The sequence below is a fragment of the Balaenoptera acutorostrata genome, chromosome 14 (genome assembly GCF_949987535.1).
Source record: "Balaenoptera acutorostrata chromosome 14, mBalAcu1.1, whole genome shotgun sequence".
Classification (NCBI taxonomy): Eukaryota; Metazoa; Chordata; class Mammalia; order Artiodactyla; family Balaenopteridae; genus Balaenoptera; species Balaenoptera acutorostrata.
This window is the reverse complement of record NC_080077.1, coordinates 44,712,199-44,727,674: the sequence shown is the minus strand read 5'-3', so window position 1 is coordinate 44,727,674 and position 15,476 is coordinate 44,712,199. Positions and strand designations below refer to the sequence as shown.

The 15,476-nt window shown below is 36.0% G+C and overlaps 1 protein-coding gene across 1 annotated transcript in view; it reads left to right on the top strand.

Annotated features, from left to right (window-relative positions):
• The first annotated feature begins 1,081 nt into the window (after positions 1 to 1,081).
• RFX6 (regulatory factor X6) overlaps positions 1,082 to 15,476 on the top strand; it is a 54,384-nt gene continuing 39,989 nt past the window's right edge. Inside the window, exons 1-4 of the mRNA XM_007190749.2 lie at positions 1,082 to 1,304; positions 1,573 to 1,729; positions 4,474 to 4,597; positions 6,297 to 6,358. Of these exons, the coding sequence (XP_007190811.1) occupies positions 1,082 to 1,304; positions 1,573 to 1,729; positions 4,474 to 4,597; positions 6,297 to 6,358 (566 nt within the window). The remainder of the gene's footprint in view (positions 1,305 to 1,572; positions 1,730 to 4,473; positions 4,598 to 6,296; positions 6,359 to 15,476) is intronic.

Below are 15,476 nucleotides of genomic sequence, written 5' to 3'. Positions count from 1 at the left end.
TGAACCAAAGCAGGATTCTTGCTCTTTCTGGAGAGCACTAAGCATGTAGATAGCAAGCACAGGGCATTATGTGTCAAAAGAACAGAAGATGAAAGGAATGAAGGACTGATTATGTGGCAGTCAGGCAACAGAGACCCCAAGTCTATTGACTTTTCCTTCTTAAAGAGAGAACAAGATATTTTCCACCACATGACTTTCTTGCCATTTTGGATTGGAAATGAAATATGGCGATTTCTTTCATTTTTCATTTCAACAAACGTCCATTGCACTACTACTAGGTATAAGAGGTGAGGAATCGTCAGGGACGCGTTTAAATTACAAAACATGTAGGGAGTGAATGCATCTTTTCCTCCAAGCTCAGGGCCAGATCCTGGAGGGCAGAGAGGCCCGGCATTCTGCGCCCGGGAGCAGGGCCCTCTGGACACTCGTGGGATGCGATGGCGTCTGTCCCAAGTCACTGAGAAGGGCCCTCACCACTCCCTAGGATTACTCCAGGAATAAATCAACCGAGGACATGTTGTGCAAAGACTGAGCGGTGCTCTGGGGTCCTCCTCTCCTGGCCTGGGCCAAGTCAAGGCTGCAGAGTCAAGGCTGTCCGCGGAAGCATCCTTGTTTTCTCCTTAGAGTAGGGATGGGGACAGTCGCTTTCCCCCCGAAGATGACAGTGGCGCTTTCTTGGTTCTTTCTGGGAGCTTTGGGTGTGGAAAGAGTGCTCGGTTCCAGGGCAAGATGAGAGAAAAGGAGGAAAGAGGGGAAAGGAGATGTGGGGAATGGGACTCCATCGCTCAGGCTCGACGAGCGCAGGTGAGGAAGTGAGTTCCAAGCTGAGCATCTGCCAGGATGGCAGACAGGTGGAGAGAGGCAGTCCCGCCTCGGCCCACCCAGTTCCCAGGGCGGTCCGAGCTGTACCTGTGCGCGGCCTTCCTTCTCCGCGACGCCCGGGGGATCCCGAGCCGCAGCCTCCGTCCCCGCCCCAGCGGCCCCGGGTCCCCAGCCCCGCCCCGCCCCGCCCCGCCCCGGCCTCGGGGCTCCGCTGGGAGCCGGTCGAGCGGCGGGTGCCCGAGTCTCCGTGGCCAGGAGGATGGCCAAGGTCCCGGAGCTGGAAGACGCCTTCCTGCAGGTGCAGGCTTCTCCCCAGGTTTCCCCCGAAGTCCAGGAGGAGTGTTGTGTGCAGCTCCTGAGCAAGGGTTTGCTCGTTTTCCCCGAAGAAAGGGTGTACCTGGCGGCTGAAGCGCAGCCTGGGGTTGCGCTGGGCAGCGGGGAGAAAGGGGTCGACCCGGAGCTGCCGGTGGGAGTTAAAGCCGGTGAGTGCTCTGCCCCCTCCCGGGACGTGATTGGGACGCGGATGTATTTTTTACAGGGCATCCGATAATAAAAAGAAACATACCGCAAACGCGCATATATTTCCCCTAGGAAAATGATTGTTAAATAGAAATTAAGTCGAAAGGATTTTGCATAGCTCTCCCCTGAACGCCCCATAGGCCACCCTGTTTGACGCCAAGATACATTTAGAGGCTAATTAATTGATTTTATATTCTGATTTTATTTATCATCTTTTCAACTTGCAATCAGAAATGCATTTAAGCAATGGTAACTTTTCCTCTGAAGAAGAGGTTGCAGACAATCAAGACAGCAAAACCAAAGCAACCGATCCACACCTCTCTCAGAAGAAAACCATCACGCAGATTATGAAGGATAAAAAGAAGCAGACTCAGCTCACCCTGCAGTGGTAAGACTCGCCCAAGGATACCCTTAAGCACCTGTTGAATTTTTAAAGTCAGTATATTCAGATTCTTTGCTTTTCTCAATTTGCTTCTCCCTCAGATTTTCTTGGAGAAGTTTAAAAGACCGATTAGAAATTCATCCAAAAATTGTTTTCACTGAATATTTGGTATAGAGGCATACTCTGGTACTGGTGAAAAATGATCTGCAATACAAATAAAAACCATCACTCTGTTCATTATTGACTAAAACTATAATTTCTTCGAATGTAAGCAATAATGAATTTTGTCTTACTTATTTGCTTAACATGCAATCAATTCAGTCCTTATATATTTGTTATTTTTATGTTTATAAAACATGATTCTTAAAAACAACTTAAAAGGAGGAAGGATCTTAACGGTGCCTTTATCCGTAGAGGGCAAATTCAAAATTGTGTATTGGCCATAAGATGAAATGTGTTTGAACTAGAAGACATAGAAAAATCAGTTAAGATGACGCTATTAACTTAAATAAATGTTCAACTACCTTTCACGTATGATTTATTACAGTGAAATATCACTAATTGGATTTTGTGGAAAATCTTTTAAAACCAAGAGTTTATCAGTAGGCTCTCTACATATACAGAACATTTTATAATATTCTAAAAGGAAGAGAAATTTAAAGTAAAAACATAACATTAATCTTCCCTATGTAGTGTGAAGAAATAGAGCTATAAATTTCCTCCCAAATTCCAAATAAGACGCAAATAGGTAAAAATGTCTATTTGCTGATAAGTTACATAATCTGTTTATATGTAAAGTGTGATCTAAATCTTAGAAAAATACAATAGAAAAAACAGTATCTTAAAAAAACTAGTACATCTTATTTTATTTAAACACTGAATTACAATTTGCATGTAGTAAATTTTTGTAATTATATCCTTAACTCTTTCAAATATTTGAAATATAAACTAAATATCTTTCTAAAATTACGGTTTAACTATTGAAGTTGATATCACATTTACTGGTTAAGAATATACTAGAGCAGTAAATAGTTGAGCTAATTATCTGAAATATTTAGGACACAACTATTTTCTTTAGGATAATTGGAGCTAAAAGATTTTGACTTCAGATATGTTATGAAGGTCTTTTGAATGATCACTTGCATTATTCAGTTCAACTTGAATGAATGGAAACAAACTTGGGTTTTTATTTTATAAATATAAATGCATTACAATTAAAGAAAAAACGTCATACCCCAAATTAACATTATACTTATGTCTAGGATTTTTCAGTATTTTGAAGACAAAAATAATGCCTACACCATCAAAATAGCCAGGTGAAAAAGTGGGCATTATATGCGTGTCATTAAAATATAGTTTTAAATAGTTGAATATTTCTCAGTAGTTTTCATATTTTTTGAAACTATAAAATGTTGTCATTTTGTTTGAATTCTCCATACTCTCTCTTTAAAAAGTGTTACATAATTTTAAAAAAATAGCCTAAGTGAGTTATTTACCTTCTGATAATTTTTTCCTTAAGGTTATAGATTATAGCAGGGATGTTAAACAGTAGAATTGAAAATTAAAGTGAAAAATCTGCCTAACTTCAATTTTCACTGTCAACTAGGTGTTTGGTTTTATGTATGCAAATTTTATTGGGTTTTGATTCTTTTTTTTCCTTTGTCATAGAAAAATGGATGTCTGATGCTTTACCTGCTTAGGAAACACGTACTGTAGCTTTTATCTCATGCACCTTGGGAACGTGTTAAATCAGAAATCTAAAGAGTTTAGAAAAGTTTCACTCAATTTTAATCTGAATGCATATTCTATATTGCATTGCTCTTGTATAGTAGTAATTATGATTTTACTATACATAAAAAGAGTATAAGTAAACTTTAGCCAATATCATCTACTGAAAGGTTAGAAAAATTGAGAGTAGAATCTACAAGTTCTGATTTCCTGATTGCTGTTCAGATATTTATAACACTTAAATATGTTATTACATTTATATAAATTGTGTGTAATTGCAATTGCAGGCATCCAAATTAAATGGAATTACTTCTAAATTTTCAAAGTTTATATAATTATGTTTATAATATGGAGCTGAATTTATATGTCATGTTTGGGGCCATCTGTAGAGAATAACAGTATGTTTCGAGTGTACAGGATCTTTTAGGTAATTGTAAGTACTGATTACAGTAAAAAGTGTAGAGATAGAAATAGATCAGTACCATTTCGAACTTAAGTGAAGTTAATTTACTCTTATGTATTTTGCAAATAAATGTATCACCATGCTTCCCTAACTATTCAGTGTTTGGAACTAGTTTGTGAATGAAAGTAAGAGATTATAGACATTTGCCAACCTGAAGCCTGGCAGCCCTTTAGTGTTGAGAATGTTATTTTTAAAAACCATCACCTTCAATTTCACTATTCATATTTGATTATCACAGAGCAAAGCGTGATGAACAGGGAAAACTTACACAGAAGTAAGACCTATTCTTTGGGATGTGGACCAGGCAGGAGTGGTTTTGTCTTAGCCATGGTATTTTAACCGCACTAGCAAGTGTTCATTGGGGTTCTTGCTCTTCTAACTTTAATCCTTGTGATCATATTTTTAATATTATCCAGAATAAAAGAAGTCTACTCATGTCTGCTCAAGAACTCATTTGTATAGAGTCTGTATTCAAAAGGAGCATTAAATCAACGTGAGAGGGGAAAGGAAAGAAGAAATAAAGAAAAGGTTTGACCTAATTCTTTGCCCTTTTTCTTAGGCTTGAAGAGAATTACATTGTATGTGAAGGAGTTTGCTTACCACGGTGCATCCTTTATGCACACTATTTAGATTTCTGCAGGAAAGAGAAACTGGAGCCAGCCTGCGCGGCCACCTTTGGAAAGGTAAATAACACATATTGGCTATACTACCTTACAACTGAAGTCATGTCAGGCAGACAGTATGGAAACAAACTTATCTGTTCAAATTTTCTTATAGAATATTAAGAAATCTGTTTTGTAAATGAAATCTCTTGGCTGTATTTGGAACTATTATATGTTTAACCTAGATTTTACCTACTATTTGTTTTACCTTGAATTACTATATGCTTTGAATATTAGAACCCTGGCTATTAGAAGATTTAACGTGACCTTAAAGGAAGCTCTATTTGAGCAATAATATTTCCTTTCAAAGATGGATACATTAAAGAGTATGGTATGGCCTGTATTGAGAAGCAGAATTAAGTGGAGGTGACAATATCTTGTTAATGTAATTGGTGACTGTGTTTATTCTATTTCATAAATAGTTCTCCTAATTCTCCATTTGCTCTAAGTATATTTACACTCCAAACTCCAAGATGTCATGATGGGATTGGTTAAATTTCTCTCATTTAAAAACATTCCTTTTTACCCAACCTGTGTGGTTAGGATGGGAATCTATATAGCTGACATTACTGTACTTACATATGCTGATCTCATTTTAAGAATCAGGAAACAATATCAATCTCTTGGGAAAGCCTTGTTCTTTGAGATTCTTGTCTTGCTCTATTATCTAAGAACCAAGGATATCCCAGAAAAATTGTAAGAAGCTTAGATCTCAAATATTGCATCTCTTATAAACTGAAATCCAAATTCTAACCTGTAGAGGGACTCGTTGTCTAGAAAATAATGATTACTATGGTCTGGCTTCCCGGTTTTTTTTAACTAAAATAATTTACTAATTTATTTTGAAAACCTATCGTTTACAGGAGACAGTGTGATAAGGGCATGGTAATCCAGTGATTTAGGTGCTAGCCTGGACTCTAATTTGCTGCGAGACCTGAAAAGCACTAAACTTCCTCAAAACTCAGTTCACTCATTCTGTAAAATGAGGAGGCTGCATAAGACAACTTCTAATATCCATTTTAGCTTTAATATTTTATTAGTCCCCCTTATGGCAGTCATTCTTAACTGTTTGGGGAGCCATGAAACACCTTGAGAATCTGATAAAAACTACAGAACCAGTCCCCAAGAAATTAACACATATTAATACACAGAGTTTGCCATGGAGCCTTTAGAAGATCATGTATGGATCTCCTAAGATTCAGGTTAAAAACCCTGTTTTATGTAGAAGAGATTTTTGTTCTTTAATCAAATGCTAACTTTTAGCCAATTTAGAGAAAGGAACGTAGAAAAGAAAAAGTTTCAAACACGGCTGTGAAGATCTGGTAAGGCAAAGAAAATTTCCATGTCCTTTCAGGGTTGGAGATAGATACTTAATTGTGGGTAAATCTCTGCAAAGAATTACTATAAAGAAACCCAAATCTTCCCACAAAGCACATACATGATGTAATAATTGCTTTGGCAGTAACATCAAGCAAGAGCAGATATTGGTATGATCTGCTTTGGACATTGAGAAAAGGGCAGTAGAACAATGTCATCAAAAAAGCACCTCCCTCCCTTTGCTGATGTGTCATTATGTATCAATATGTGTATGATATTATTTTTTCCAGACTAAATATTTACTCAAAGTTCAACCTTTGCTTTCTAGAATTAATTGAATATGAGAGGCTTGCAACAGAACCACGCATTTTCTAAAAACTAAAGTAATTGACTTTCTTTTTAGACAATTCGTCAAAAATTTCCCCTGTTGACGACTCGGCGGCTTGGAACAAGAGGCCATTCAAAGTAAGACGCATGGATGAGCACATTTCAGATCTGTACATATGATGCATTGTATATGAGGACTAATGCAATGTGAAACAAGTATTGTCTTTATCAGTGAATAGAACTAGGTATTCTCTTCTTGATAAAGCAGACTTTTACTAACTCTAAGACCTAAAAAGAAAAATAAGTGGATTTTAGAATAATGTTTAAAAAGCAAAATTTACATAGAAAAATCATAATATATTATTTTTTCTGATGAAATAATCTAAGTGAATCATTTTTATAATCTTAAAGCCACGACTGAAGGTACCAGTGTCATGAAAGGGAAATACATATGGCTACATAAGTGACCAAATGGAGTCCACAACACTTCCAAAGAGCAAGGCCAAAGCCAGGGGTTGAACATGGTCCAGGTTCTTCCTCTGGTTTTCTTTCCCAGATAATAATTTCTTTATATTCCCCTCTTTTCCCTTCAAGACAAATGACATGCCCATATGACTCAATGGAAATATAAATATAAAATAAGCAGTCATGTATTCTCTCTCTTGATAACTTTAGCTTTACTTATCTCTTGTGGCAACCTCTGTAGAACCCCCAGTTACAGGTTCATGTTCATCCATTATTTCTTCTGTCCGCCATGTTTTTAGTTGTTCCTTTCCTTCTGTCTACAAACATATCCAGATCTCTTCTGTGTTGATAAAATGAAATCGTCTCAAACCTGCTATACTCTTTGTTATTGCTCTGTTATTTTTCTTCTCTCTGCTATTTCTTGAGAGTGGCTATCTGCTCACCTGCCTTACCACTGATCACATGCCTCTGTCCTGTCCATTTCTTTACCTGGGCAAAAACTCAATGGCTCGTTTTTACTGTTACTGATTTTCCTAGGCACCTGTCTAGCATTTGAACCTGCTGATAATGTCTTCTTAAAATAAATAAATGCATAAAACTTCCCCTACCGCTTCTCTGTTGCAACACTGCCAAGTCCTCTTCCCTCTTCTGCCACTTATTTTCTAGTTTGTCCAGTGTCTCCTTCGGCTCTAACATCCAGTTCAGCATTGTCCAAAAAAATATAATGTGACCACATATTTAAATCAAAAATTTCTATTAGCCACGTTAAAAAAGTAAGATGGAACAGATGAAACTGATTTTACTATGTTTTATTTAATCCAACATATCCAAACCATGATCGTTTAACCATATAGTAAAAATTAAAATTATTAATGAGATATTTTACATTCTTTCTTTCCTACCAAGTGTTTTGAGATCCCGTGTGTATTTTATACCTACAGCACATCACAATTCAGACTAGTCACATTTCAGATGCTTAATACCCACATGTAACTTGCACCTATTCTATTGGCTAGCTCAGTCTTTTGGCTCAGTCACTTGCCAAAAGAATAGATCCTACTTTATTATGAATTCTCTTGAATCTCTCTCTCCATTCTCACTTTCAAAAACTGGCCTTGACTCTGTCTTTTTAGTCTGTTCAATACCATTCTTCCAAACTGACCTTCTGAAGTTCAGATTCAATCATTTCTCTGTCATCCTCAGACATTTTCACCTGCTCATGACAAACTTTTCTCACCTTGACATTCAAGGTCCATTATGATTTAGTCCCAAACCATTTTCTTACCTTATCGTCTACTTCTCACTTTTCAGCATGCAGCCTACGCTCTCACCAATTTATTGCCCAGTCCCCTTTGCTTCCCTCTCAACCACCACTGTTTTGTTCATGCTGTCTTCCTCCACGAAAAATGCCCTTTCCCCTAGAGGTGTGTTGAAATCCTATCCATTTAAAAGAATGTCTCCTGAACTTCCTCTTCTTTTGAATCTTTTCTTAGCCTCTTGATGTTTTGTAGGCTTTTCTTTGCACCCTCGTAGCAGTTTTTGATACCTACCCTAATGCGAAATTAACTTATCTACCCTAATGCGAAGTTAACTTATCTCCTCCCCTCAACAGGTGGTATTTTGAGGACAGAGACTTTGTCTCACCCATTTTCATACTATTTCTGTGGTCTGCTACATAATAGATTATCAGTTTATATCTATTTAATTGACTCCTATTAATGTTAATAGTATTGTGGCCTGAGAAATGAAATGCCAGATTGAAAAAGACAAAATGGGCTCATTCCTTCTAACCGAGTCAGCTTTTTTTCCAAGTCGAATCAGTTTAACTGCCTAATTTCTACTGAACTGATTCCTACTGATTTGGGTAGGTAAAGATTAGATAGTGTTTGAGATAGATAGATAGTGGAAAAAGAGGCAAAGCGATGCAGAGAAATCCTCTTCACAGGATCTACAAGAGGACAGGCAGGCAGGCTGCAGAGAAAGTCAATCAATCCTAGAAGGAGCCTTTAGGATTAGGGATGAATCATTAACCTTGTCCATTGTGACACAATGAGGCCCCAGTGTGTAGGTTTATGTTGTAACAGTGTGTAGTGACTTCAGGCAATTTGTTTGCTATCTGAGAACAGATGCCCAAGAGCACAGCATTAACAATTTGAATGTTTTCCTACTTACCTGATGTGCCTTTTGCTTTCTATAACTTGCTTGTTATATTTTTGGTATTTTCATATCATGGGGAAAATCTTTTTTCTATATGTAAACTAAGTATTTTGAAAGATATGGCAAGATGTAGAGTTTGTGTATCTTATCATTGGTAATATTCTGATGTAATTATTCTTAGCAAGATACTTTTTCTGACTTTACTTATTTCCAAGAAATGCCCTTAGATTTTTTTATCTTGGAAGATAATATATCAAAAGGCAGAGTTGCCTAGTGGTTAGGAGCATGAGGTTTAAAATTGGACACATCTGAGCTTTAATCCCATATTCCCATATACAACTAGATGAGCAGTTCAGCTTTTCATCAATAAGTTGGATATGCCATCATCTACAGGTGTAGTGTGAGAACTAAATGAAAAAGTATAGGAATGAATGGAGACATGAATATGCTTTCAACCTCACTATCCTTAATAGTAATGAAATTATTAATAATAATAATAATAATATAAAATTCATAATGATATTCACAGTGCATCCAAAAATCAGCAATGCAATTAAAAGTTATTATTTACTGAGCAGCACACACACACACACACACGCACACTCTCTAATCCTCACAATGACAATACAAGATTGGAATTAGTGTGTTTTGCAAAGGAGGAAACTGCAGTTCAAAGATCACTGACTTGCTCAAGGCCACACAGATACTATAAAATAACAATGTTGGCATTTAGATCAAGGTTTATCTGGCTCTAAAGTTTGTGCTTTGTCAACTGATAAAGGGTCTTCTTTCCTATATCAGTCATATCAACAAAATATTGTTTAATTGAACTTTTGAGTTTTTGAGGTATAAATTTTATTTATTTTTTCTTTTTTTTTTAACATCTTTATTAGAGTATAATTGCTTTACAATGGTGTGTCAGTTTCTGCTTTATAACAAAGTGAATCAGTTATACATATACATATGTTCCTATATCTCCTTCCTCTGGCATCTCCCTCCCTCCCACCCTACCTATCCCACCCCTCCAGGTGGTCACAAAGCACCGAGCTGATCTCCCTGTGCTATGCGGCTTCTTCCCACTAGCTATCTATTTTACGTTTGGTAGTGTATATATGTCCATTCCACCCTCTCACTTTGTCCCAGCTTACCCTTCCCCACCCCATCAAGTCCATTCTCTAGTAGGTCTGCATCTTTATTCCCATCTTGCCCCTAGATTCTTCTGACCATTTTCTTTTTTCTTTTTTCTTTTTAGATTCCATATATATGTGTTAGCACACAGTATTTGTTTTTCTCTTTCTGACTTACTTCACTCTGTATGACAGTCTCTGGGTCCATCCACCTCACTACAAATAACTCCGTTTCGTTCCATTAATCTCCAAAACATACAAGCAACTCATGCAGCTCAATATCAAAAAAACAAACAACCCAATCCAAAAATGGGCAGAAGACCTAAATAGACATTTCTCCAAAGAAGATATACAGATTGCCAACAAACACATGAAAGAACGCTCAACATCACTAATCATTAGAGAAATGCAAATCAAAACTACAATGAGATATCATCTCACACCAGTCAGAATGGCCATCATCAAAAAATCTACAAACAATAAACACTGGAGAGGGTGTGGAGAAAAGGGAACCCTCTTGCACTGTTGGTGGGAATGTAAATTGATACAGCTACTATGGAGAACAGTATGGAGGTTCCTTATTTATTTTTTCTGATCTAACGGTTTTAAATGTTAATTAGTATATTAGATTCTTCTTCAAAGAGCTAACAACATTTCTCAAGCATCAATCATAAGGCATTTTAAATTATTTTATATTTGTTTAGAGATATTTATGTTTTCTATAAAAGCAAATTTGTAGCACAAACACAATTTTGCTTTCTGCTTTTAATTTTTGTCCAAAATGTTCTCTGTGTTGGTCTGTTATCTTCACAATCATCATTTCTATTGGATGTTTAATATTTCAAAAATTTACATTTGATGAAAAACATTTTTATGTATATGGAAATATGAACAATTGATGATATAGAAATATAAATGAAGAAGTAAGCATATTTTGGAGAAACAGGAATTTATAATTTCTCCCAGTTTTACTAGTAATTTTGTAAAACTGTATTGTTGTAGTGCCCAAAACATACTATCACTAAATATCTATTGAATTATTTCTAATATATGAATAAATTTGGTATTAATTAATTTATAAATAAGTAATAAGCTCTGCGCTCCATCCCTTTATTTTCTCTTACCATCCCCTCCCTGCCAAGAAAACCAACAATCCCAATGGCAGATTCTGCATGTTCTCAAAATCAAGATAAAAACTGACTTTGCTTTTGTGTTTTTCTTTTCTTCTCTTTGATTTACCACCAATGCTAATAATATACTCTGATTTTTTTCCTGTGCAAAATTTTTTTTTTTTAATAAATTTATTTTTTTATTTTTGGCTGTGTTGGGTCTTCGTTGCTGCGTGCGGGCTTTCTCTAGTTGCATCGCGGGGGCCATTGCAGTGCTTGGGCTTCTCATTGCTGTGGCTTTTCTTTGTTGCGGAGCAAGGGCTCTAGGCGCGTGGGCTTCAGTAGTTGTGGCACCTGGGCTCAGTAGTTGTGGCTCATGGGCTGTAGAGCACAGGCTCTGTAGTTGTGGCGCACGGGCTTAGTTGCTCTGTGGCACGTGGGATCTTTCTGGATCAGGGCTCGAACCCATGTCCCCTCCATTGGCAGGCAGATCCTTAACCACTGGGCCACCAGGGAAGTCCCAAAATTTTTAAATTTAGATTTTGAATAAATAAAAATGAATCAAAATTCTATAGGTACAAAGAGTATCTAATGAAAAGTAATTCTTGCCTCTTTTATGTTATGAATCTATTATAGCAAGGATAATCAATCCATTCATGTTTATATTGATGACAAAGCCTGGTGCCAAAGAGTCTTTGAGGTGCAAACAATAGTAAGATAGGGTACATGCTGTCAAAAAAATTTCACTATTAATATTCATTTATTTAGTAAACATTTTACGTCTGTCCTGGTGCTGACTAGGCCCTAAAGAAACAATGATTAGCAAAAGAGGCCGTGTCCCACCCTTGCTCAAAATGGCTCAGCAGTGTAAGGGAGAACACAGTTGAGCCCACCAATTAGATTTCATGAGATTTCATGCACACAGTAAACTGTTTGATTTGAAGTTACATTTTAATTTCTTGTAGACTTTGATCAGTCAAATCTTGGTTTTCAGACATGACGGATAAAAGCTATTATCTTATTTATTAGTAGTGATTTAGTGGGTTAATAAAACTGATATGGCAGCTGCTCTTATCATAGTAAGTTATTGCAAGTCCCTGAACAACTTAATCCCATCATTTCCTTATCAGTTATCATTTGTGTAATGTAAACTAACATCAGGGCTACTAGCTCAGTGGAAACATATGTTTCAGGAATTCTATATAATGACAAAATGGAAAAGAAGAAATACAGGTGCAGGTATAAATTGATCAGCAAATGAAGAAAAGTATTAGATACAAGGTAAATACTTTAGTACTAAAAAGAGGAGCAATAATTTCATTTGTCCTATTAAAATATAACACATTCACTTTAAAATGTGGGCATAAAAATTAATTAATTATTCTTCTTTATTCCTAAAATGTAAATGATATCTGTCACTTGATACAAGGCTAAGGACAGTTGATGCTAATGAATGAAGACAATTTTGTTAGATAATCACAAAGACTACTTGTATTATGCAAACATTTTCTTAGAGAAATTAGCTAATCATATCTAGGATTTTTAAGCAGTTATCATATTTCTTTTAAAATAAAAATCATATAGGGAGAAAGAACTGTGAAATGTTTGGGAATCTTTATTCAGAGTAACCTACAGGATAGGCATTGGCTATTGGTATATAAATTTTAAAAACTAGTTAGCCCACAGTGAGGCAAACCTCACTTTTTATTCAACATTTACCTGTATATATCCTTGTTATGCTAGAACATTTCTGGCAAATATTTCCTAGCAAGATTTATTTTAGGGTAATATATTAACAACAAAATAGTGATATAAAATGTTGCAAGTGAGATGAAAAATCCATGTATACTTTGTATGAAATTACTCTCCCCAGTTTTATGAGGTTTATCTTCAGCTGTTAGGAAGACAGAGAGCTGCTCGTTTATTATCTCTTCTCAAAGACACTAAATCATCACTCAGACGATAACATGTTCCTAGTTAGACTAAAAAGAAGATTAAAGGGGAAGATTATTTTATTGGCTCCAGAAGAAACTGGATATGAAATGTGCTAAAGCATTACAATGGTCATTGCAAAATATTGAGATTTGTATTTCTAGCAATTTCTAGTCTTTCCACCTAAATACGCTGATTGCATGTCCTTTATATACATTGTTTAGGGATACAACTTTTGTTCAACGCCAATATTTTACCAGTAACCTGGAAAGGCACAGTCCTAGGAAGCAGTTATTGAAAACTATTGGCTTTAAGAGAATTTGTGTTTTATCAGTTTCCAGATTTCTAGCAGAACACATTGACTGGTCCAATAAATGAGGATTTCTCTTTACAGTAATTTCTAAGGGGGAACACAATGAAGGGGAAAATGAAATTCCCTTCCTCCAAATCTTATAGGTTAGTAGGGGAGGTAAGCCGTGTATACATATACCGTTAGTACGAGATGCAAAGCTCCATGGGATAACTGACCAAGAGAGGAGTTCAAAGGACAGAGAAATTAATTTTGCCTAAGAGACCAGGCAAAGCTTCATGTGTTGAAGCTATGCCTTGAGGCACGGATAAGAAATGGGGACATGCAGGAAGAAGGGCATTCCCAATGAAGAGCTCAACAAAGTAAAGGCACAAAGTGAGGAAAGCACATGTTATTTGTGGAGGGCAAGTAACTCTGATAGAAATAGATAAGTTTATACAGTACTAGTGGTAGAGTTAAAGGAATTAGTAGATTTCCTTACATCACATTAGACAAGAGGCTTTTTAATCTCTACCAGATTTTAAATTGTGCTATGTTTAAGTATATGACACTATATGCATGCCCTTTATTAAAAATTCCTGCTTATAAAATTTTCTTTATGACACATTGTTATTTTTAACTTTTTTCATATTATGAATTTATTTATTCAACAAATGTTTGTTGAGCTCCTCTTATAGGGAGCTTATATTCTAGAGGGAGTCTTTGTTTATATATGGAATTTCAAGTATGAAACATTCAGATCAATGGTATAGTTCTTAATGATTCAAGTTAGTTATCAATTCTTAAAGATTCATGCTGAAGTTGAAGAGAGAGTGTATATGTTGAGTGCAAGCATATTCAAACTATATTTCATTTAAGAATTTCTAATTATAAATAAAACTGAGATACAAAATTATATATACAGACATATTTTGCATCTTGAGTATAGTCTATTGAAACAAAGAGTGCTTTGGGTTTGAATTTTGTCTTCAAACCCATAACTTTTCACATATTTTTTCCAAACAAATCACATAAACTTTTTTGAACTTTGCTTTGAAATGGAGATATTACTTCACTTGCAGGCTGCTGTGGAAATTTGAGATGAAGTATACATAAAGTTTTTTACATGTAATAGTTGATCAATGAATGGTAACTATTTATATTAGTACCTACTATCACCTGCTTCAATTTTAGCACATATTAATTTTGTATTGCAGTTCTTTCTTTGCATGCTTTTTTCCCCCGCAAGACTATCAACTCCTCCAGGGCAGAAACCCTCATCTGTCTCTTTTTGAATCCTCAGCACGTAGCACACAATAAGCATTAAATACATGTTTGAAGGAAAGAGTTCACTTTTTCACTCGTTCCCTGTGGGCCAGTGTAATTATAAGATTGTATTGATATAACATGCTCAGCTAAATCAACATGTCTAAATTATGAGGCATTGCTAATGAGAAAAGGACATGCTGCTTCTCATTTGTAGAGTGGAATGTAGCTGACCAAGTTACCTTCCTTGGGTGTCAATGTGTGTCTGATTGATGGTGTCATTTACATTTGACCTACGAATAAAATACATTACTTAAAAGATTTTTTTTTAGATGTAAAATCTTGACTCTAAATGTAAGTGGAGGTATTAAGTACTTCTATTTTTAAAGATATTCTGACCTAATGATTAGAAAGGAGGAAGCAAAATAATACAGTTGTTTTATAAAAATAAGGAACAAATGAATTGTGTAATAAAAATATCCTTTCCTTAAAAATCCTAAGTAAGAAAAGAATTACAAATCCGTGTTACTCAGCATTTATTGGGTCCTAAAGGATGTTGCCATTTTTACAAAAAGTGTTCATCAAGTGATTTTTTTAAAAATGGAATTAAAATTTGCCTCAGGGCTGCTCAATGCGGTCACTGTTCTGTGACTGGCAGGAGGTCTGGCTCAGGAAACCATGGACTCTAGGGTGGAATTCAGAAGCATATATGTTCCTGACTCAGTTATCCATGTCGGTTTTTAATCATTGTATTGACAGCTCTCACAGTGGTCAGGATTAGTGTGTCATCTAATATTTGTTGAACTCATGGTTATCCTTTTGATTTGTCTTGTGATTTTTGTCTACCACCCGTGAAGGCAATGTAGTTTCTTCTCAATCTGCATGGCAAACCACTTTACCATGGTATAATA